Raw genomic sequence first — 23,060 nt, 5'->3', positions numbered from 1 at the left:
CCCCCCCCCTCTTTATTCTCAATAATCAATTCCTCGACCTTCAGTGACCGTCTCTACCTCTCAGTTCTCTCTTCCACATTCATTCACCTTTCAGGCAAATCAAGATTCACGGCCGTGTTTGGTCAGCCTTGAAGTTGGGACCTCTGTGTTCCCTTCTGAGCTGCCCGCGATTTATTCCTCGATTTATTCCCGTCGGCCCAGCCACGACTACAACGTTGGACCGTGAATTTTTGACAACTGGAACCTGCAAGAGACCATTCCCTAATTTCAGCACCCTCATAATCCTCGACTCGACCCCCAGCAACGACCAATCCGCCGCGATGAATAAGACTACACCCTCGCCAAGCCCCGTCCCCAAAGCTTCACCAGGCTCGAAACCCTCTCCCTCGCCGACCGCAGGCACAAAGCGCAAGAGAAATACCGCAGCCAAATATTATGCCGTCAAGGCGGGTCACAAACCGGGTATCTACTATGGGTGGAATGACTGTCTGGCCCAAATAACGGGATTCAAGGGAGCAATCTGTGAGTGTACTCTTCGCAGTGGTTCCAATAGACGCGCCAATTTGACCAGAGACTGACACATAAGCTCCTTAGTCCAATCGTTTCCTTCACAAGAAGCAGCCAACGCGTTTATGAACGGTACCAAGCTCCCAGCTGAATCACAGAGCTCGGAGAACACACGATTCTATGGAATCCAAAGGGGCCGGGTTACTGGAGTGTATACAGACTGGACAACGGCACAGGAACAGATCCGTGGGTTTCCGCGACCTCGATATCGCAAGTTCTCCACCCGTGAAGAGGCGGAGGAGTTTGTACGGGAAGGACAGACCCAGCCCCCAGTCGGGTTTGGCGAGGCATCTGGACCTTCCGGTCCTCATGGGATCACTACTGAAAAACCCAAAAACGCAGAAGGGGTTGAGTTTGCACCAGGCGATGGCCCATTACCGAAAGGAGCCGAGGATGGCTTTGACCCTAACGTCCTCCTAGACCCAGCCACTGGCAAGGTGGTGTACAAGACCGCCCCCCAGATGGCAGCGACAAAAACACAATCAACAGGTATCCCAGGGATGCTCCGGATATACACCGATGGGAGTTCATTAAGGAATGGAACCCCATTAGCATCGGCCGGGGTAGGAGTATACTTCGGGCCTGGTGATTCAAGGTTCGTACATTCGCCCACCGGGTTATCGTCTACCACGTCTTCTAACTTCTGTCGCTTATCCTAGTAGAAATGTATCGGAGCCACTAAAAGGCAGTCGTCAAACAAACCAGCGTGCTGAATTGACCGCGATCCTTCGGGCGATTGATATTGCCCCTCGGCACCGAGATGTAACCATAATCACCGACAGTCGATATTCCATTGACTGTGTTACCGTATGGTTTATCAACTGGCGTCGCAACAATTGGATGACTCGAGACAAGAAGCCGGTCGAGAACAAAGATCTGGTTGAGTCGATTCTGATCAAAATCGAGGAACGCAATGACCTCAAGGTGAAGACCCTGTTTGAATGGGTTAAAGGTCATAATAAAGACCCCGGAAATGAAGAGGCCGATAAATTAGCCGTCAATGGAGCCCAAAGGGGAGTGTCTGCTAAGGCAGAGGCACTGCATGTGGCCCAAGAGGTGCCCGATGAATTGTTTGATGAAGATTTTTAGGCAATTCATTGCAAAATAAAGAGAGCATCTTGCATCCAACGGAATAATAGAAGAATGACATAGTAATGGCATAGTAATGGCATAATATAGTCGATAAGTATGCAGTTTCCTATGTACATAGCGTGTCAGATGCCAAGACCTGGGATGTTTCCCACAAACCACGCAGATCTCCCATCTTTTCACTCTTTCACATCTTCACATCTTCACAATCTTCACCTTCATCTCTATAGCACCATACGAATGCTACTATTGTTTGCTTTGAAGCCATTTCAATACATCCAGATGATCTTGCCTACAATTACACAGGAAATTCAAACTATGATTCAATAACACTTGCTTGTACTCGTTCAACCTTGACATACAGACATTATATTATCTAAGACTCTAGATCTCACTGATCTGACTCTTCTGAATTCAAACCTACTCATTTAGTTGACACATTTGGGCCTTCGTCGCTCTCAAATATAACTCACAACATTCTAAGCGGAGCATAGTGCTGAGCAAAATGCCGACACTCGCCTTGATCAACTTCAACATCGTCTGCGCGACGCTCGGGGGGTTTATTTCCCTCTTCGGGCTAGTCTCCTACCTTTGCAAGGAGCAGTTCTATCTATCCGAAGCATGTAAGTGTTAAGTCATCTGGTAGTATCACCACATTTGCTAACAGGAAATAGTGATCTCCCTGCTAGCCGGTGTGTTATTCTCTCCCCATGCAGCCAATTTCATCAGACCGGAAGACTATGCACTCCACTCCGAAGAAAATCTCGAGGCAATCACCTTGCATTTCACCCGCCTAGTGCTAGGCGTGCAGCTAGTCTTAGCTGGAGTTCAGCTCCCAAAGCGGTATCTGCAGATCGAATGGCGGAGTCTAGGGTTACTCCTTGGACCCGGAATGGCTGCCATGTGGATCTGCAGTAGCTTAGTGATCTGGGCCATGGTTCCGAACTTCAAGTTCCTCCATGCCCTTATCGTCGGCGCATGCGTGACCCCAACCGATCCCGTTCTGTCCAACTCCATTGTCAAGGGCAAGTTTGCTGATAAACATGTTCCCCGTGAGCTGCAAAGGATTATCATCGCTGAGTCTGGCGCTAATGATGGTCTTGGTTACCCGTTCCTTTTCTTTGCGATCTATCTCCTCCAGTATACTGGGATGGGAAGCCAGGGATATAGCGGTGGCGCGGGGAAGGCGATGGCGTTGTGGTTCTATGAGACCTGGGCATACACTATTCTGTTAAGTGTGGTTTATGGAACTCTGGTTGGTTGGGTTGCGAGGAAGTTGTTGCACTGGGCAGAGGAGAAGCGCTATGTTGACCGGGAGAGCTTTTTGGTGTTTGCCATTGCTCTTGCAGTGAGTCCACCTTTAATCCTAAAAAAAAGGTGCTTTGCTGATTTCCGAAATAGCTGTTCATTGTGGGAACCTGTGGTTTGATCGGGACAGATGATCTTCTTGCTTGTTTCATTGCTGGAAACGTATTCACACAAGAGTAGGTCACCTCGATGCGGGCTATGATATCACGAATGCTAACAGAGATAGTGACTGGTTCCGCCTTGAGACCATGGACGATTCCCTCCAACCGACAATCGACATGCTTCTCAACCTATCTGTCTTCATGTGGTTTGGAGCAGTTTGCCCATGGTCATCCTTCCTGGACAACAGTGTGATTCCAATCTATCGGCTCATCTTCCTGGGAATATTGGTCCTCCTAGTCCGTCGTCTTCCAATCGTCTTCGCCATGCACAAATGGATCCCGCAAATCGAGCTCGTCTCCCAGGCTGCTTTCGTCGGCTTCTTTGGTCCTATCGGCGTGGGCGCTATCTTCTACCTGTCAGTCAGCCTTGAATTTCTGCGCAAGATTCAAATCAACGGTGAAGTCCCAGAGGATGTAAAGCAAGTCATGGAGACCATCCGGGTTGTGGTCTGGTTCCTGGTAATCTGCAGTATTGTGAGTATTCTCTCCAAATAACCAAATCCCCACATCCTCCTATCTTATCCAGCTTCTGACTAAAACCCAGGTTGTGCATGGCCTCTCGGTCCCAGTTGGAAAAGCGGGATATCACCTCCCAGCTACCATTTCTAGCGTCATCAGCATCAGCACACACGAGGAGCGCGAACCGGTACCCATCTCAAATATCAGCCACACGCATAGCACGGCCACACCTCTTACAACGGGGGAGGATGCGAGTTACCGCAGCCGTAAGCGTGGTTTCCGGAGTGCAACTCCCCGCCCGCAATTCTTTGGCATTGGTCGTTCGGTGATCCGTCCTCGTTCGCCATCCCACCAGCCCGGTGTGGGTCAGGCCGATGAGCCGGAGAGACCTGTTCACTTGGTTATTAATCAAACTGGAAGTGGGGAGAACTAGCCCTAGCTCTAGTTACACTTGGGGATATGATTGATACAGGCGGCTATGCTTCGCTTCAATTGGATTCATTCAATTGCTCGACTAGCAGAGCGAAGTGTTGCGTGGGTCATTATATCTCCTGCTTTGATTGCATATTTTAGACAGCATATTCTTTTAGTCTTTTGTTTGTCTTCTACAGACGCACTCGAGCTTATCCACCGAAGGAGATCAATGCTGATATGTTATCACATTGAGAAATCTCCACTCATCTTTCGAATCATATTGATATTCTAAACCTTTTAGATTTCTTCATCTCTCAATGTTTATATTGCCCTTTTTTGTCGCAGGATTATCACAGGCGACCAGTTGTAAACACAACTTTTTGTATGTGATAGTCGATAGAGGGCCACCTCTTGGTCGGCAATGGAAACCAACATATCATGGGGAAGCGATCTCTCGATACCTTGAAGGATTTCACGGAGAGCCATCAAATAAGTGTTGGTGCATAGTTGTACCAGCTCAGATTTAAAACGACCGATTTCCGATTTGAGGATGTTGAAGTTCTGTTGCAAGTGGCGTGGTAGGTTCGAAACCCAACTATATAAGTTTCATATAAGTTGTAATAACTCCCTGGTCATATTGGGATAAAAAATTAACCAACCTATAGTCAAGCTTGACCTTTTTGAATATTTCATTGATACTCCGCTCAAACTCTTCTGCGTTTGCACCCTTGATATGCTGGTGTACCAAGTCAGCATCCTCCCATTGTAGGTAACCTCTAGGTTCTACAATCTGTCAGTCTCTATAGCACCATGGAGACTTGCAAGAATATAGCTCAGGTCTTACCTAATAGATGGTTGACATGACGGGACAATGATGATATATCATTTCCGCGTAAATTGCTTGCCCACATCCTTAGATGCACCACGTCATATTGACCATATAAAGACGAAGGCAGATCAACCAAAGAGTCTAAAAGCCCCAACGTAATATTTGGAGGCCACAGTTCCTTGGATGGAAACTGACTGTCGGAAATATCAAACCCATGCAGTTGTACTGTTGCAAGCTGTGTTGCAAGGTCCATTATCCAGATGCTATGAAGCGAGAGGAGTTAGTATAAACCTCAAAGATATATAACATGTAGAGGCTTACCCCGTTCCTGTCCCAAGCTCCGCAATCTTCATGCTCTCTATTATGGGGATATCAGGATATAACTCGAAGCCTGTATGAAGTTTCCAAAGCAGATGCTGTGCATTGGGCCTGTCCTTCATTAGCATTACGGTACATGAGTGGACCTAGCCTTCCAAATAGGTTCAAGCTCACCTAACTGAGTCTTCAATAGCTCGACCTAGAATATATCCATCATCTTGAGTCATTATTGTCCTTCTTGTAGATGCATGGAATTAGTAAACCAGGTGATGTCTTTCAAGACTTCATAATGAAAGCTGACGGGTGGATTTATGTGTTATTTAGGCCTCGGCAACCCAGATTAGAAATCTTGTAGTCGCACTACAATCTTGTTACACCAAGTGAACTCCCAGGCTGCGACTGAGCATTATGATAAATCCCAGTATTAGGTGGTACAAGGATTCCGTTGATTTGTACTTTTGAGCGTGACCGTGACGGTCGATCCACAATAGAACTGGTATCTCTACCTTTCAAAATGCCCAGCCCATCCACACCGATGATGAAGGGAATTACATCGTGACGGTTGAGAATGCTCTCTCTGATATATCCGCAGGCTATTACAAAAAAGTCGTTCCATCTCGCATAGTGGAAATCCCACATAAAGTAAATATGCCAGCTACTTTTCTCAGTGGTCGACGTTCCAACAATCCCGCACGAAGTTTCTCCTTGAATCATGCAGGCTACCAGGCTACAGGCTTCAGCCCAGAGCTGGTGGTATCCGTGAATAACGCAAGTGTAACGACGGAGCCACTGGCGGGCAGCATCTAGGGTCTCGCGTTAGTGGGATTTTGTCGCCTGGGAAAGATATGTGGGATGCATTTGATGTCGTATTTCCGTCGATTGTCGCATCGGGCATTCCAAAGCATGCCGCTCTCGAAGCTATTCTAGCGCCTGGAGGATCGACCGAGAGAGCTGTACTCTGGCGCTGTCATCATGATCGAAGATTTAGAATTATTTGAAGCTGCACTTGTCTTGCGGACTGTCTTTCAGGATCGGAATCGTACTTGGATCCAAGCTGGAGCTGGTGTCATCTCTCAGTCTAACCCAGAACGCGAGCTGATGGAGACCCATGAGAAGTTGGCGAGCATTGCACCGTTTGTCGTTCGAATGTCCCTGTGATTACATAGATAGAGTCTGATAATAACGCCATGTCATAAATATGGAAACCCAAGAGTACAAGAACTAAATAGATACAAGCAAGAGAGACGCAACAAAGCTTTACAAGCCCTAGATAGCCCACAGCGTTACGCCTAGACCATCATAGGAGATGCCCTTAGAAAAATAGCAAATACAAAGGATGTGCATTGGTATCAAATGTGCCCCGGACATCCGTTTTCCATGCCCTAAGTAAAGGAAACTTCATAACCTCGTCAAGGTGTGTTGACCTGATAACCAAGATAACCGTTCCACCCATCACGAAGGATACCAGAGACGATATTCTCTGATCGAATTCATGTGTTTTTTTTGGGATTTTTGATTTTGTCATTCCTTCGATATCATTACACGTCAAACTGAAAAGCAAAATGATAACGCCGTTGATGGGTCCGTATCGAGATCGTGAACTGATCGTGATTCCGAATGCATGAACCTGCAAAAAGGCGAGAAATAAAACGCAATTTAAGATAGGCTGGCGTGCAGTTCGCGGGCACGGCGAGCGAGGGGTGAAATATGCCGCAGGATTGGGTCATGAGGGTTACGCTCAACGACTGACATGTACAGGGTGTTGAGACGCTGGCTCATGATGTCCAGAATGCGAGGTGCGACTTCGCGGAGATCGGTGTCCTAAAATCCAAAGGGTTAGATTAACATGTTACAAATGTTTGAGATAATGATGACATACCCTGGGATTCACGTTTTGGAGAACCACCTCGAGCCAGTGGAGACGCTGGCCAATGTTGGTCTGCATAGTAGTGGTGACAGCAACGGCCACAGAGAGCATGACGATCGCAGAAAGTCGGGACAAGTAGGCGGGGGATATGTGGACAAAGAAGTTGTCAAACAGGTCAGCTTGCTGGTTCGATTGGAGCCACTAGGAAATTTAACGTTAGTAGGAACATCGAATATATGGAAGTGATTTGAAACCAACCTTGATAGTGCCCTGCTCGTAGTGGCCAGTATTGATTAGCTGCACAACATCCCCCATTTCTATTTCCTCGGGAGATCGCGCGACAGGGGAAGCAACAGGGACCGGGGCCGGAGCCTGGATAGCTTGAGGCTGAAGCACAGGCTGAGACAACGGCTGCGGCATGCGCACGTGGTTCTCACTTGGCTGTCTAGTCGAGGAGCGCTTGTTGACGTTCAAGATCTCGCGGTTGGAGATCTCGTGTTGCGGGCTTTGGCTTTGTTGGATTTGCTGGCTCTGGTTCGCGGCCAGCAAAGAAACGGTCTTGGACAAGCCGCGCAGGACGGCCGACATCTCCTCGATCTTTGCGGTATCACTCTGGCGCTGGGACTCGTAGTGGCTGATCTGCGCCTGGAAGTGGCGTTCCATATCTGACTCCACCTTCTTCGTGGTGCGTGCCAAGCTCTCAATCATGGGGGCAATTGAAGACTGCATGACGCGGGTAACTTCCGCCTCAATGCGAGGTGCAAGCTTCTGTGCCACCGAATCGGAGACAGCCTTCACCACAGGTGCCTGCTGCATAGCATTGATGACAGCCTGTGGAAGAACCTGTCGCAACTCCTCATTGAACGCACCTCCAAGCTGTTGAGAGATAGCACCATTCAGTTGCTTGTTGACTGCTGCAGAGGTGGCATCGGCAATGACAGGAATAACATCGGTCTGGATACTGGCTGAAACGATGCGGGTCAGGTTCTTCTCGACGTTGTCCGAGAGCGTGCTAGAGACCAGGCGCAATACTTGGTCTTGCTTAGCTGACGAGGCAGCATCCCAGCTGCGACGTTCATCGTCGAAGCGACGATGGAGGTTCTCAAACTCATGACCGAGACTCTTGTTGAACTCGCTTGAAACACTGCCCTGCAGGGTCTGGATGTGTTTGTTGAAAAGTTCATTTGAGAAACCGAAGCTAGGCACTGCATGCTCGGCAGCCTGAGTTGCACCCATCGCCGCAGTAGAAGAGGCAAGAGTTTCGAGTTCCTTGGTGGCGCCGGAGGGGACTGGCAGAGGTTCGACACCGACAGTGACGGATGGCTCCTTTACCTTGGCAGCTTCGGCGGCGGCAGCCTTCTTCTTCTTCTTCTTTTCAGACTTCTCAACCACGACAGGTGCCGCTGCTGGCTCACTAGGCTCTTCCTTCTTCTTAGCCAGCTTGGTAGGCGAAGCGTTGCGTGAGGGAGCAACGCCGGAAGCCAATTCTCCAATCTCTGGCTTTTTCGCCGATTCCTTGGGAGCAACACGAGACTGGATAGAGGCCGTGTCACCATTGACAGATGGGTCATCGGTGGCGTATGTGGGGAAAGTTTGAAGATCGCTGATTTCAATCAAGCCGTGCTCCATTGCATCAATAGGGCGGATAACCTTGTTATCCGCAGTCCAGCCCAAGTCCTCCTTCTTGATGTTCAAGCAGGTTACACCGCGCGAGTGCATAACGTAGAGCTCGAACAGGGGATTTTCCTCGGTGCCGCGCTTGTCAGTAGCGGACTTGGTGATAGGCAGAAGCTCCAAGCTTCTTAGCTGACCCTTGGAACCGAGAGAGATCTCCCGAATTCCACTCAAGCAAGCAGTCGACTCGGGCTTGGGTAGGGTGTTGTCCTTATCGTTGAGGTCTCGGATGTAGGCTGCCTGTGACATCTGAGGCAAATTGTACCGAGGAGCCGAGAGATGAGCAAAGTAGATAGAGTTACGCGTGGGATGTCCAACGACAATGACCCCAGATGCTGGGTGATAAGCCACGCTACAGATGGCATCGGACTCGTTCTCGTGCGGGAACTTCAACTCCTGCACGGCCTTGCCCAGCCCAATATCCCAGAGCTGCAAGGTGTGGTTTTGCTTGAGTCCAACCAAAACATAACGAAGCGCCATAGATCGCGAATAAGCGCGAAGCTTATCGAGGAAGAGAACCGAAGTAGGCCAAGACTTTTCGGTTGGGGAGCCAGTGACGAAGGTAGTCAAGGGCACCCGGATCTCGGCAGGAGCAGGGCCTTCCACGAGGCTTGCGTCGTTAAGCATATCATTGATATCCCAGAAACGCAGTCGGCCAGTCTTGTCCAAGGAGGCGATGACAGAATCATCATCACTGAAAGCGAAATCTTTGCCGGCTTTACCAGTGGAGATCTTCAATGCACGCTCTTTGAAGAACTTCTCGGTGTTAACTGTCCGCTGAGTACCAGAAACGCCGTAGGCAGGGCTCATTGCTGCCTTTGGTGAAACAACATAGATATTCTTGCCCCGACCAATGGCAAACAAGTTGGTGTGACGAGTGCTCCGCTTGGCTCGCGTTTTCAGCTGACCACCAGAGGTGTTCTCGTCCGAGGCTGGGAAAGGCGGGAAGATTAAGCTTTCGCTTTCCAAGGCATCCATATCAAAGAAATCCTTTCCTGAACGCGAGATCAAAGCCCAGTATACAGAGCCGCTGACTCCAATGCCGAGGATGGCCTGGACTTCGGAGTCACCAGCCGCAGAAGGAGCCGTGCACAGGGCAACGTTGAACACTCGATCACGGGTGGAACGGAACACCTGTCGGTCACTACCGTCGTCCTGTCGAATGATTCTGATTCCGCCGGTTTTGGCGAGTGCGTACACGATGTATTCAGATGTAGCTGCAGTCAACGAGCGGTCAAGCTGATCGAACTCCTTCTTTAGCCGAGCAATGTCCATGACATCGTCATCACGGAAGGTTGTAAGTTTTCCAGATGTAGCTTTCACAGCAATGGAGATGAATGGCCTCATTGGGAAGTTGTGAACAGAGACAACTCGTTCTTCTTCCTTTTCAGCGCTGTCCTCCGCACTCTCCCAGCTGTCAGCTAGAGCCTCAGTGTTCTCAGTCGCCTTCGGGGCAACCGGGACCGCGGAAGGTGCTTTCTCCTTCACAGGTTCATCAACCTGGGCCAAGCTTGCCGCTTCTTTAGCTTCAACGGCAGTCTCGCGCAAATGACTAGCGATCGACGAAAGAGCTGCTTCAGAGGATTCCTCCTGCACAGTAGAAAAAGCAGCCTTGGATTCCGTTGCTGCCTGAGGCCCATCGCCGCTGAGAGAGCGGCCAATCTCATCTACGAGACGACCGACGACTTCATGGACAGCCTCTCTCTGGCTTTCACTCAAGACAGGCGACTGGGTCCTCTCCCTAGGGGCCGCAAGCTCTGGTGTCTGCGAAGGCTCCAGCTTAGCAGAAACATTGATCTTTTGCTTCTGCATGACTTCAACAGCTGGGCTCTGGACCCCAGAGGTAGTCTGGGGAGACTTGTTCACAGGAGAGATAGCGGCCAATTGGTCAAACGGATTGACATAGGTGAACATTGAGTCCTTCGAGTTGGGCGATACGACCGTTTCCGGGTTCGCAAGCGCCTTGGGACTTTCGTCCACAACTTCCATGAATATATTCTTGGCTGTCTGGTTCTGATGTTCATCGACGGCAGCCTGAATATACGGTGCCTGTTGAGTTGAAACCAGCGCCGGTGATTCGGCGACAGCAGGACCTGGCTGAGAACGGTTAAGCAGGCGAAGCAACATGTCCTGTGTGTTCTCATTAGGGCCCTCAGGCTGACCAGATTGGAATGCCGGGGGAGGGCCAGCGGGCGTAGCCGCAGGGGCAGCAGGGGCCTGTTGACCGAACAAAGTAGCAACTAAGTCAGATGCGGAAATATTTCGTCCGTGCGACGCCTGGGCCGACGGAGCCTGCAAGTGCTCGGGAGCTGCAGCTGGAGCCTGCGGCTGAGGCGAAGCGCCGGAACGCTGGCTGAATCTGAGAAGATTCAAAAGGTCCACAGACCCTGGGTTGGTGTGCTGCGGTTGCGGCTGCTGAACCCATTCACCCCGAGGAGAAGGCACATTAGGGCTCAAGATATCAGAGCCCTGATGGGGGGGAGCATTCATTGGCGCAGGACTTTGGACAGTCGAGGATACCGATGGATGTTGGTAGCCATGCGACTGGGGATGAGGGTAGCTCTGGCCATCGTACGGTTGCTGTTGCGGAGGGTGCGGCGGGAACAGACCGGGTTGGTAATACGATTGGCGCTGAGCCTGAGGGTTATCCTGACCAGGAGTGTTCGAAGGAGAAGGACGAGGCCGGATACTGGCTAAGAGAGCCTGGAGATCGGTGGGGGTGGACATTTCTGCCGTTACGCCGTGGTTACAGGCGACCTCCGCCGATGGGATCCAAGCTTTGCAGAGCTCTCAGAAGCTCTCTTTCGAGAGGGACAGAGTATGAAATTGGAAATCACAAAGGCTAGAAAAGGCGACAAAAGAGCAAACTAGAGATAAGTGCAAGAAAAGAGAGATGAAATTGAAGAACGTGGTGAACTAGAGAGGAAGGGTGAAGGGAGGAAGAACTCTCGGTAATATTGTTCGAGCCGTGGGTGTGGCTGAGGCTGCCGAGTTGTGGCGGGCGGTGGCTAGTGTTGTTTCTTGCCCGACTCGCGTCATTAGTGAATCGGATTACTTTTACTTCCTTTAGTCCACTTTCACTTACTGAGTTCGAAGGTGGTGAGCTCACTGGAATATCGGGATATTTTGATTACGTCAAACGACGCTCTTGTTCATCTATCTGCACCTTTCCGCCAGAAGGCCAGCGCCCGTAAACCCCATCATCATGTTCTGTCTACGAAGGTAAGAGATGCAAGCAAGCAGCAACAAAGCAGATGATCAAGACTAACCGAGATGACCCATACTGTAGTTGGCTACCTCTCCTTTTCATTCCGACCAACGCCTCCCCGCTCTTCATCATCTCGTTTGTTGCGTTGACATACATCATTCACCGGCCATGTATCTACTGCTCCGCATTGCTCTTGATTCTTTTCGTCTCGTCGTGCCATTGGTCAGATCGCTGCATCTTTGACCTACGGAGTAATTGGTTCGCACCACGCTATACCTCAGAACCTGGCGGATATGCTATCTCAGGCAACGCAACCTACGAAGCAACAGTGTCTGGCGATGGTCTGACGGAATTTGTATTCGATACTATGAACTCCACCGCCAAGGCCTTGGCTGGTGCTGCGTTGGAGGGCGTCCAACAACGACTTTCCCTCAATGGAATAGAGTCAAGGCCCAACGAGTGGACAGGAGTTGGGTTGGAGTGGATGCGCAGCCTCTTGGGGAGACGGGAGTGGACTCTTCCATGTGTTGATGTCAAAGTTCGACTATGAAGTGTGCAAAAGTTTTGTTTCGGCATGGTTCCCCTGTCGATTTATTCAAGTGAATACATTATTTACGACTCTTGTGTTTTTAGTTCATGTGCAGATCTCGATATCCTCCCATGAACATTTATGAACAACCATTGTACATAGCCCATTCTATACTAATCTGTCACTCATTGAATGGCTTTTTGTTAAAAAATATAGATTCTCCTGCTATTGTAACTCAACCGAATCTTGGAAGCGGTGGCTACTTATGACATAATTCGAGGAGGACGTAGGTAGTTTGAGCCCAGCCTCACCTATATACCCCTCGGACTAAGTTGAACGTCAACACCGATAAAGATGAAAAGAGCAGAAAGACAGATAAAATTCTAACGAGAATGAGACTAAGTGCTATATATGCACCGAGTACTGAAAGGAAGTAAACTATGACATGCAATGACAAAGCCCCCAACTAGCAGGTGGCTGAGGGCTGCACAGCGATTACGTAGAAGAAGGCTTATCGTCGCCATTGCTTGATACCGGACAGATGCCGAGCCCAACAAGCACATTTTCAATCAATGGAATACAAGCAACACATGAGCAGAGCTAGGCCCAGATCTTAGCTTTTTGTCCCCAAAGATAACTCGACGAAAGGAAAGGAGTATACCTGAGACATGGAAGTCGTCAGACACTTCTGCAGAGCAGCCGGATCACCATTGGTTATAGCATTAGAAATGCATGTAAGCTGGGCTGTTATATTGAGACAAGCAGCCAAACTACACGCCTCTGGGAGCTGCCGGACGATATCTAGATTTTGTTCCCGCACTATATATATAGCTTGTATTAGTATGCTAGCTTACCCAAATTTCATATAATTGGATTTATAGAAAGAGATCTGTACAGGAGGTTTGGGTGTGAGTGTTATTCACCATAGGAGCTATTCCTGCAGCAGAAGTCAGCCCCGAGGTGAGGATGAGAGCGGCGATGTTGAAACGCATATTCGACAATTTTTTTTGAAGAGAATAGAAAAGAAAGAACTGACAGGGATGGGCTCAAGTTTGGTATCTACTAGGTTATAAAGGGTCAAGGTTGCGCTGTTGTTGAATTGGATGCTTATTATATACACCGAAGTTTTAGAGTCATTCGCAGCAAAAGAGATGGACAGTCAGCCGTCGGCATGAATGTCACATTGACGGCCAATTGGTCGATGGGCATATAGCGCGATGTGAAAACTAGCATTCCAAGGTGGTCACACCGAGTCGCATCGGAAGACTTGTCTTTCCCCAATGTTTGTATCGGCGTAGGTAGGAAGCATCAGATACTACCTATCCGATATAAAAGACTCGAGGGCTGTTTACACAAAAGCCTCCCATGGATGATTTGGTATAGGGGGGGGGGACCGGCTGTTTTAGTTAGGGTTGATGAACTCGGGAAAGGTGAGATAGCTAAAGTCGATTATTTGACATGGGTTACAACTAAATACATAGCAACGAGGTATCTGTCATAAAAACGAAATAACGGATAAACGCCGACTTTGGTAAGAGGTCATCCGGTAGTTGGACTAGGAGATCGAAACTCCCGCAGGTAAATTCATAAAACGTAGATGGGCTGGAACGAGCCGCAAGACAAGGCATGATAACCACCGTAAAAAGTAAGAGATGGCAGGTGAATCGTGAAACATGACTCAAGGAAACGGGGTATCACAACGTCGACAATCCCAGGTCAAGATCCAGATTCGTAAACAAGCGTGAAGAAGCTTATGTATGGCAGAAAAATAATTAGAGACGTTAAAATTCGCACGCAAGAAACTGACGAAGCAAAGTCATAGATCATGCAAATGGCGTAATTATCAAATCAGTTGTAACCGCCGCCACCCACAGGCAGAGGCCAGTCGTCTTCGGTGATACTACTCCAGAAGGCCCAGACCCCGGTGACAGAAAGGAGAGTGAACAGAGTTTCGAATAAAGCTCCATTGATCTTGCCATCCGAGGCCTGGCACAAGTGAGTGCTGATCACATAGTTGAAGACCTGACCAATTGCGAACAATAAGCCAGCACCGGTGAGATACACTGTTGCACCATTAGCACATGTTTATTTTGAGTCCAATGTGATGTACTTACGCATTGGTCGGAATTCGCCCAGGACCCGGAGCACTAGTACGGCTTCCAGTAGGTAGAACAAGACAAGGCAGACGAGTGGGAAGAGTTGGTATAGAACATAGAGGGCGATATTGCGATTTGGCGGCTCATAGCTTGACTGGAAACGGCCAGTCCAATCGAATCCGGTGTCCAAGGCAATATAGCCTGTTCCGATGAAGAGGGCCCCAGCAGATGCGCCGATGAGACCAATGGAAGCTGCGGTGCCGTCGTCGAGCAACTGGAAACCGACAAGTGCATTCATGAGAAGGACCCAGGAAGTAGCCGTGATCGCGGCGATGTGTACTGCAGAAAATCCCTAAATTCTGTCAGCCAAGGCCTTTTGAGTCTATCCTGTAGAAATCCTACCTTTCGAACTGCGTCGCTCAATGGGAAGCCACCCACTGTGAAGATCTCGCAGATCTCAATGACGATGAAACCGAGCAAAAACAATTGCATTTCCCTGCGCACACCACCATGTCAGTTGATGTTTGCATAGTAAACAAAGAGGTGCCATACCTCCGGCCGACGGCAGCGTGCTTCTTGTCCGATCTCCATATCATACCCACAGTCAAGACAATGGCGATGAATGCCAGCAGAATCGAACCTATCACACATCAGAAATCGTGCTCATATTATTTGTCCCGAATCACATCGGCCTCGGCTTCGCAGATCGTACCTAAGTTCCGAAGGTATCTATCCCCACTGAGAGGAATACCGGTCAGATTGCATGCGCCGAAGGCAGCAGTCGCGGTTTCATTGGTGAAAAGCTACACGCGACAAATAATACAGTCAGTTGACAATTCATGGAGCCATCATGGGGGATTTTCAAAAAGTTCTCACTCACATTGCAGACTGGTAGGGTTGAGTCGCGACAGAAGTTCTGTGGTACCCATACGGGTGTGCGGTCAGTATCTGCCCCATTGGAGGATCAGTCTCCAGGTCGATCTGCACTTACGTGAAAGTTCCCGAATTGAGTGGACCCCATTGTGAATTGAGGGTGTGAACGAGATGTGGAAGAAAATATGTCAGGCAATGTTGACAAAGACTGAGACTTGGGAGTTCAAGAAGAGGATGACGTCCCGCGCAAAGGACTAGTCCAGATTGGTGGTTCTCTAATGAAACCAGGCTGAGGTTGAAGTTGAAGTTGAAGTTGGGAGTTGAGGTAGAGAAATGAAACCGTGTAGCTGTGTCGCTGTGCAGCGTAGAGAGCGAACTGTGAGGGGAAACAAGAAATCAAGAAATCAAGAAATCAAGGTGAGATCCCCACGGGTTACTCGGGGGACTCACAGGGCTGGCACTAGTGTGGCTTAGATTGAGAGAAAAAAAAAACGGTCTAACTTCCCAGTTTTTCCTCTCGAAGATACAAATTTGATTCAAATGCGATCAAAACAATTCAATCCTGGTGATTCCTTGGGTCCAGTCACTAATAATAGCCCATACTAGCCGTCTTACGTAGTTGAACCGGAGGTAATCAACTATTTAACTGTATAAAGGTGTTGTGATCTGTAAAGAACACAGGCTTATTTTTCCCTTCTGATTTTATGGATACTTGCAGATCTCTCTAGGCCTAGTGCCGATATTATTATCTTTTCTTTTTTTTTTTCCTTCTTCTTCTTTTTGGGGATAAAGTGGTCAACCTCGACCCTTGCCGGAGACAATAATATGGTCGCCAGGTCGACCAGATGGACTCAAGCCACAATTTTAGTAAACGTGCACATACGATCCTCTGGAATTTGCATTTATAAGATTTCTAGACCATTCCAAAGGGATATATGCACCCGGTTATGTTTTGTGCCTGCAGTGCTGACTGTTACTCTGTACCTCTACAGAGGATTCACATAGTACTTACTATGCAAGTATACCCCTTCAGAACTCAATCCAGTCCTATTAGAAATTGATTGATTCACATCCAATTTTAGCGAATCAGCCCCTTCTTCTGTACGATACTTCATGCAGTTCGACAGTACTCGAACGCTCCTCTTAACATACATCCTCAATCACCAATTTTTGCCCATCATGATCGCCCAGATCCAGCTTCAAAGTGCGCCCAAACAGTTCAAGCAACATCTCGAAGCAGACCTTGGTAATAGCTGGATCATACCGACCCTTGCTGAGCTCATCACGAATAAAGGCATCTAGATAAGTATTCTTGTCAGCATATTTGATGTTTAATGTTAAAAGGTAGGTTCAACTTACGTTGCGCCCAAGCAACTTCATAGAAGCCAAACAAGACACCCTTCTCATGCAGGGTCTTGCGGATGAGATCGCGTCCCTCGGGCGGGACGTGGTTATCGTTTTTGCCGAAGATCTAAGGATTTTGTTTAGCAATTGACCCAAATGAAAAACAAAAAAGAAAAACAAAAAATTTAAGACATACCATTAGCATCTCTCCCTTGATATCCCCAGCTCTCTCCAAACTATCATCGTTCTTACCCAGGGCAAGGGTCTTGCTGTGGATATCCGTGGCAAAGTAACACACGCTCGCCTTGACCCGGCTATCCAGTGCACAACGATAGGCCAAATGGCCACCCAGACACATGCCTGTGGCACCAACTTGTCCATTGCAAGTAGGTAGTGAGAGCAGATAATCCACACTCAGACTAGCGTCTTCATCATAGGCGGCAAGTTTCTGATAGACAGTCAGCGCCGGAAATTAACTGATAAAAAAAAAAAGCCTAATAAAGACCAAGAATAGAAAATGCAAGCAACGCATATGTTCATGAGGCTGTGTTATTTCGCTTACCTTGCCAATCTTCCAAGCATTCCCCTTGTCCGTGTCCTCCGCGTCATACTTCAGAGCTTCCGGACCAGTGAATTCATGGTAACTCGAAGGAGCAACACAGATGTAGCCCTGGCCTGCGATCTGGCGTGCAAAACGTGCCACGGGGCCCGTTACTGCGGGGTCATAATCTTTAGTTGAGGTCCTCGGGCATGATCGCAATGGAAGGGGATACGAACCTTGATAGATCTCGCTGAATACTACGACTCCGGGAAAGCGGGCATTGGGGTAGCCCGGGATTGTCGGGTGGAAGACATAGATTCCTAGTAACTCGTTAGAATTGACATTATGAAGGAGCAATGGCTTTATAGAGGAGGGGATGCGCTATATGAGAGGGACCAGAGTGTACATACGCATCGTCCCCTGTCCATCCGCTGTGGTGGGGACATCATGATAGGATTCTTGGATCAGCATGGTTTTTTTTTGCTTTTCTTCTCGAAGATAGAAATATACTGGAATAGAATCAAGAAACCAATTGGAAGGACCTCAGGAATACAGACCTCCGATTTGAGGGCGAAATCATTATCGATAACACACGCGGGGCAGTCATGTGCTGATACCAGTGGACAATTCCAACATCCCACTCGATTTTATGTAGATGTCATTTTACATTTAATGCAGATATTGTGTTGAAATGAATAGGATATTATCTCTTCACATCTAGATCAAATTCTGAATCCGGGTGACTCGTCATAATCGTACAAAAAACTCATAAAAAAGCCCTAAGGTGAACCTCAAAAGAAATCAAAAGGCCACCATAGGATGGCAGGAACATCTTGCTTCATAATCGGTGCAGGTATTAATAATTTATTTGACGTTTTGTTTTATACATATGATACACCAAGGTTGTATGGCTGAATGGTGGTCTGGTCAGACCTAAAGAAGAAAAATCCCCTGGGCTCCCAACTACTGAGCCCCCAATGAGTCCAAGGGATAGCAGCGAGCTGCAATTAGAAGACATACTATAGGATACAAGGTTAGTCACAGGGGTTGGGAAAGTCTTCAAGATCAAGTTACTCACAGGAATGAACAGGTAAGGCACCTGGCGTTCGTATTCGAGCCAAGTCTCGCCGTACTTGACGCGACACCGCTGGATGTCACGAAGAGCACGGTGGCTGATCATGCAAGCGAAGAAGACAGGGTAGAACCAAGGGAACGGGCTTGAGAAGCCGGTAATCAAGCCCCAATTCAGAGCGAAGTAAAGATCGCACGTGTAGTGAATCTTGCGGGCCTTGCCATCTACACAATTGTTAGTATCGGAGCTTGTAGATTTTTGATATTTGGCATAAGCTTACACCACCCATCGACAAGAATTTTTGAGCCATCGGCCGCAGTAAGAGTCTTAGGGTTCTCCACCGTCTGCCAAGGAAGCTGGGGGAAGGTGTTACGGGCCACCAAGGTACCACGCTCCTGTTGGCGGAAACGGTTCTTCTGGCTGTTGGTGGTATCCCACACCCAGTAGACGAACAGGTAGGCGACGAAGAGGAAGGCAAGGAAGTAGCGGTTCCAGCGGTATTCAGCAGGGTCGTGGTTGGCGAGGTAAATGGTGCAGTGGCAGTAGCTCAGAGGCACACCGGCCAAGTTCCAGAAGATCAGCATGAATCCCCACTTCTCGTAGTACATATCCCTGCAAACTGTTAGAAAATAATTTTGATTCCGGGGTAGGAGATACCCGTACCAGGTGGAAACAATGCACTCCTCGCCCTTGGAGCAGGCATTGGCGTAAAGGTAATGAGCCATGACAAGGAACATAACCTCGCCGGACACATAACCATACATCTCCCATTGGCGGGCAGCGGTGCCCATAGTCAGGCCGAGCAGGATATACCAGGGCAGACGGACCTCAAAGAACATCTTAAAGTCGAGGATCTTGAACATGCGGGGGTTGAGCTCAGCACCCATGAAGAAGTCATAGATCGGGTAGCCAGTCATACGGTGCTCTGCGCCACGCGCCAACGCCGAGAAGTAGGCAACGAAAGAGACAATGTATCCAGACATGATGGCAACGGTGAGCAAGGGACCGAACTCATCAATGATGGTGTACAGCTTGAAGATCCCGGTTACATGCGCAATGAGTGCCAATGCAATGCTGGTGTAGAAAGACCACACACCAGAGCAGTAGTATGGCAGCTGCTTGCCACCCATGTGTGGCAGGGGGCGACCCGTGACGCTCACGCCGGGAAGAAGCACGTAACATGCGCCCTCAAAGATGAAGAAAACCCAGTAGATAGTCCATGCTTTGATTGATGGGAATGCACCGGTGTAGACCAGATTGGCCAAGTGTGCGAAAAAGTCGCCGTAACTCTCGTTCTCCGCGGGGCGAGGGAACTTGCCGTTGTAGTAGGTGGCACCAATCCACATGTAATACATGAGCATGGGGAATCCGATCATCATAGACAGCACACCCAAGGAGCCGCCGAATTCAAAGTGTCCGCTGTAATCCACCTTGGGATCAAGCCCCTCCTCCCAACCGTCCACTATGCGCGATGCGGGCTTGGGCTTAGGGGTAGTCGTCTTGCCATTGGTCGTGACCTTTACCGGCGTATCATCCTCTTCAGTCTTGACTTTGGTTGAAGTACGACGACGGGAGGCGGACTTGGATCTCTCGAGGGAGGGGGAGTTGGAGGCCCCATTCTCGCTACCCTCGAAGACAGAACTGTTGCGGGTAGCACGACGGCCGCCGGGAGTCTCAATGAAGCCGGGACGATCCATTTTTCTGGAGGAAGAAAGGATTCCAAATTAGCTTGACAAAAAGCCTACTATGTACAAGCCAAAAATTCCGGGGATTGGCGAGTTATAACCTGGGGAGGATTCAGGGTGTGGATACGTCGCAACTGAGATTCGGTGGAAACTACTCACTTAGGGGTCTTCCCCGTTTGAGAGCGGGTTAAAGTCATGGTCGCCTAATCGGAAGACCAAGGTTCCGACTGCAATTGAGGGTAAAGAAAGGAATGGCTGAGGGTAAAAAGGAGCGAGGGTGAAAAAACAGGAATGTCCTGAATGTTTACTTTGCCTGCGGGCCCAGTACTAATTGATTACATAATGGGTAATTTCAAAATCTGACGGGTCCCAAAGTACTCCGTAGTGTCATCTGGTATACTCCGTACCTAAGTCTATAATGGGCTATTGATGTCCTTTGATAGTAGTAGAGCAATGAAAGGTATATATTCAAAATCAGAGAGAGGCGTATAGAATTCCCATATGTTGTAGATACTAAAAGGGGTTGAATATGTACTTTTCTTTCAGTAGTATGTGTACGGAGTACTACTCCAGGGCTGTAACGGGGAATTGGTCATCGTGGGGAAGCTCGTTGTCAACTGCCTATTTTAACTATGTACCTGGTTCTCCGAACCCTACTCCGTAGATCTACAACATAAGCAATTTACCCCTTATTATATCTCAACAAAGAAAAAAAAATTTCTCTACATGGTTTATGATTTTTATCGCTAAAACACGTTGGCACATTAAGCCAAATGGATCAGATTACTGAATTGTAATTATAAATGTAATTGTAAATGTATATTTGTTTCATTCGAATATTCCAGAAAATCCAACATTACCAGTAGAATAGCATACCGGTACAGACAGGTACTAAAACAACCCGAAGAGTCGGGGAAATGGATCATATATGATAATGCAGTACGAGGTCAATGGGGGTTAAGAAACGAACAAACATCGAGGCTTCCAGACCTACGCCCCCCTCTGGCTGCTAGTGGCCATCAAGGTGATCTTGGTTTTGTTTTTCTTCTTTTTCTTACCCGCACTGGAAGATGGTCCAGGATTAGAATCCTGGTCTCTAACTGCCGTCTGAGCGAGGAGATCAGATTCCTGTTGGGCGAAGAGCTCATCCTCCCAACCCTGCCGCCACCCGTCACTGTGTATAGCTCGTTGAGCCTCAAGGCTTGGTGACAGTGAACCCACTGCCGTTGTGCCCCAAACAGTGCGGATACCTGGGGGGCTGGTGGAAGGAGAAGCCAATGCCCCGAACCCAGACGACGACCGTGGAGGAGAGGCCGAGGAGGAGGCGGTGGCGGCGTCAAACAATGTAGGATCCACGTTGTGAGGAAGTGGTTGGAAGTCATGAACGGAGAATGGAGCTTCACTGACGCTGCCACTTCCAATGCTTGGCCGCTTGCGCCGAGCGGCAGCCCACCGTTTGTCGTCCTCCTCCTTCTCCGCGCGAATGCGATCCTTTTCTTCCCGGGCTTCTTTTTCCCGGTTACGCTTTCGGCGTCTATCGATCTCTGCGCGGAAACGCCCCAAAACTTCGGGGACAACCACGTCTCTCCAATCACACTCCAGGAAACTAACCTCACATCCCTGCGGAAGATGCCCGAGGTATTTCACTCGCTTGCGAAGCTCATCATCCACAATGTGGCCTGTTGATATGTGCTCCACTCGCGGTAGAATGGTTGCAGGGAACATAGAATATTCTCCAAATGCAGCCTTGAGGATGCGAATATCCAAGGATGAGAGGTAGAACTGAGGTAACGCTTGATAAAAGTGATATGGCTGATCTGGCCCGGAAGACACTGGCGGTTGCTTGCTGTGGCCTTTCTCTTTACCTTTGGCACCCGACTCAGCATCGAGATGGACTCCGTCTAGGGTTTTAGAGAGATGATCTGCTTCATCTGATGTAGCTGGTGTAGGTGCAATAGTGCGTTCCTTAACCGGCCGGACCTCAGGCGGATTGCCAATGCCTTTCAACTTTTCTTTAGCATCCTTGATAGAACCAATTGCTTTTCGGGTCCAAGTATTTTCATCACCAAAGAGAAGCTCGTCCTCGACTTCCTGTCTGTGGAGGTCTTCGATCTCAGCATCATGCTGAGCGGTCATATATCCTTCGCCACCTTTCATGATTCGAGCATAGTCGGCAACTTCTGCCACATGATACCACGGAACATCCTCGCCTGGACCAAGTGTCTCAGATCCATCACGAGGCAGAGCAAGGGTACTGCCTGACTCTCGCTTTACGAGTCTCAATACAACATCACCACCTTCGACGGGAAGATCGCCTTCTTGGCCACGGAACCACCTAACAGGTCGAGTCTCAGAGATATACACGGAGTCCCAGCAGATAGGACATTTCTTCCAACGGTGCCGTTTTTCAGGGACCGTGTTATCATCGTCGGATGAGTGCATGTATCGGATAAGGCATGGGAGACAGAAGATGTGGCCACACCGTGCCATCCGTGGTGCAACCGGAGTGGAAAGACAAATAGGACAACTGGCAGCTTGCGTTTGAGCAGATACCAACACTTGAAGGACCGAGGCCCAGTCGAGATGAACATCGGCATTGGCTGCCTGAGCATGGAAATTTTGATTTGGCATCACAATAAACCGGTAATTCGCGTGAACATAACGTGATTTGTCTACTGTACCCGCTCCCCAGGATGTATACCGTCGAATGTTTCGAGGAGGTGCTTGGTATTGCGGGCGAGGTGGAAGTGAAAAGTTCATCAAGTGAGTGATGGACGTCTGTCCCTTCCGACTGGTGGTGGATTTCATGGCGGCCTATATAACGGCTCCGGGGTCAGCAGGCAGCTCTTGAGGAAGATAGACCTGTGAACCCACCGATTCGTTGTACTCGTCATCATCCAATAACCGAGGTTTTCTTTGACGGTTATGTTGACTCTTCCGAGCTTGGTTATTCCTTGGGGTGGCTGAAGTCTTGGATGATACCCCTGGCCGAGAACTTCCAGCGCCTCCTACGCGCCTTTGAGAGC

The 23,060-nt window shown here is 48.9% G+C and overlaps 8 protein-coding genes across 8 annotated transcripts; 3 read left to right on the top strand and 5 right to left on the bottom strand.

Annotated features, from left to right (window-relative positions):
- Positions 1 to 320: 320 nt before the first annotated feature.
- Positions 321 to 1,656, top strand: PEX2_032110 (RNA-DNA hybrid ribonuclease; the record flags this gene model as incomplete). The annotated part of the gene is made up of 3 exons (XM_016740486.1): positions 321 to 522; positions 595 to 1,162; positions 1,227 to 1,656. 3 exons carry the CDS (start codon positions 321 to 323, stop codon positions 1,654 to 1,656), a joined length of 1,200 nt encoding a protein of 399 aa, XP_016592988.1.
- A 505-nt stretch (positions 1,657 to 2,161) lies between these two features.
- Positions 2,162 to 4,017, top strand: PEX2_032100 (putative Na/H antiporter; the record flags this gene model as incomplete). Its single annotated transcript, XM_016740485.1, has 5 exons — positions 2,162 to 2,279; positions 2,331 to 3,004; positions 3,058 to 3,140; positions 3,191 to 3,599; positions 3,670 to 4,017. 5 exons carry the CDS (start codon positions 2,162 to 2,164, stop codon positions 4,015 to 4,017), a joined length of 1,632 nt encoding a protein of 543 aa, XP_016592987.1.
- A 2,784-nt stretch (positions 4,018 to 6,801) lies between these two features.
- Positions 6,802 to 11,413, bottom strand: PEX2_032090 (uncharacterized protein; the record flags this gene model as incomplete). The annotated part of the gene is made up of 3 exons (XM_016740484.1): positions 6,802 to 6,966; positions 7,025 to 7,213; positions 7,271 to 11,413. The coding sequence occupies 3 exons, from the start codon at positions 11,411 to 11,413 to the stop codon at positions 6,802 to 6,804; spliced, it is 4,497 nt and encodes a 1,498-aa protein (XP_016592986.1).
- Positions 11,414 to 11,940: 527 nt separating this feature from the next.
- PEX2_032080 (uncharacterized protein) lies at positions 11,941 to 12,444 on the top strand (the record flags this gene model as incomplete). Its single annotated transcript, XM_016740483.1, has 1 exon — positions 11,941 to 12,444. One exon carries the CDS (start codon positions 11,941 to 11,943, stop codon positions 12,442 to 12,444), a length of 504 nt encoding a protein of 167 aa, XP_016592985.1.
- A 1,827-nt stretch (positions 12,445 to 14,271) lies between these two features.
- PEX2_032070 (chitin synthase export chaperone) lies at positions 14,272 to 15,540 on the bottom strand (the record flags this gene model as incomplete). Its single annotated transcript, XM_016740482.1, has 6 exons — positions 14,272 to 14,486; positions 14,538 to 14,871; positions 14,922 to 15,015; positions 15,072 to 15,159; positions 15,232 to 15,322; positions 15,511 to 15,540. 6 exons carry the CDS (start codon positions 15,538 to 15,540, stop codon positions 14,272 to 14,274), a joined length of 852 nt encoding a protein of 283 aa, XP_016592984.1.
- Positions 15,541 to 16,470: 930 nt separating this feature from the next.
- On the bottom strand, positions 16,471 to 17,748 carry PEX2_032060 (dienelactone hydrolase family protein; the record flags this gene model as incomplete). Its single annotated transcript, XM_016740481.1, has 7 exons — positions 16,471 to 16,491; positions 16,545 to 16,690; positions 16,752 to 16,863; positions 16,933 to 17,184; positions 17,299 to 17,450; positions 17,514 to 17,597; positions 17,688 to 17,748. 7 exons carry the CDS (start codon positions 17,746 to 17,748, stop codon positions 16,471 to 16,473), a joined length of 828 nt encoding a protein of 275 aa, XP_016592983.1.
- A 536-nt stretch (positions 17,749 to 18,284) lies between these two features.
- Positions 18,285 to 20,046, bottom strand: erg4 (c-24(28) sterol reductase; the record flags this gene model as incomplete). The annotated part of the gene is made up of 4 exons (XM_016740480.1): positions 18,285 to 18,296; positions 18,356 to 18,573; positions 18,630 to 18,961; positions 19,013 to 20,046. The coding sequence occupies 4 exons, from the start codon at positions 20,044 to 20,046 to the stop codon at positions 18,285 to 18,287; spliced, it is 1,596 nt and encodes a 531-aa protein (XP_016592982.1).
- Positions 20,047 to 21,024: 978 nt separating this feature from the next.
- PEX2_032040 (RING-type E3 ubiquitin transferase MAG2) lies at positions 21,025 to 22,476 on the bottom strand (the record flags this gene model as incomplete). The annotated part of the gene is made up of 1 exon (XM_016740479.1): positions 21,025 to 22,476. The coding sequence occupies one exon, from the start codon at positions 22,474 to 22,476 to the stop codon at positions 21,025 to 21,027; it is 1,452 nt and encodes a 483-aa protein (XP_016592981.1).
- Between the last annotated feature and the right edge of the window lie 584 nt (positions 22,477 to 23,060).

The sequence above is a fragment of the Penicillium expansum genome (assembly GCF_000769745.1).
Source record: "Penicillium expansum strain MD-8 chromosome Unknown contig88, whole genome shotgun sequence".
Classification (NCBI taxonomy): Eukaryota; Fungi; Ascomycota; class Eurotiomycetes; order Eurotiales; family Aspergillaceae; genus Penicillium; species Penicillium expansum.
Note: the sequence above shows the minus strand (reverse complement) of the source record. Positions and strands in the feature narration are given on the sequence as shown.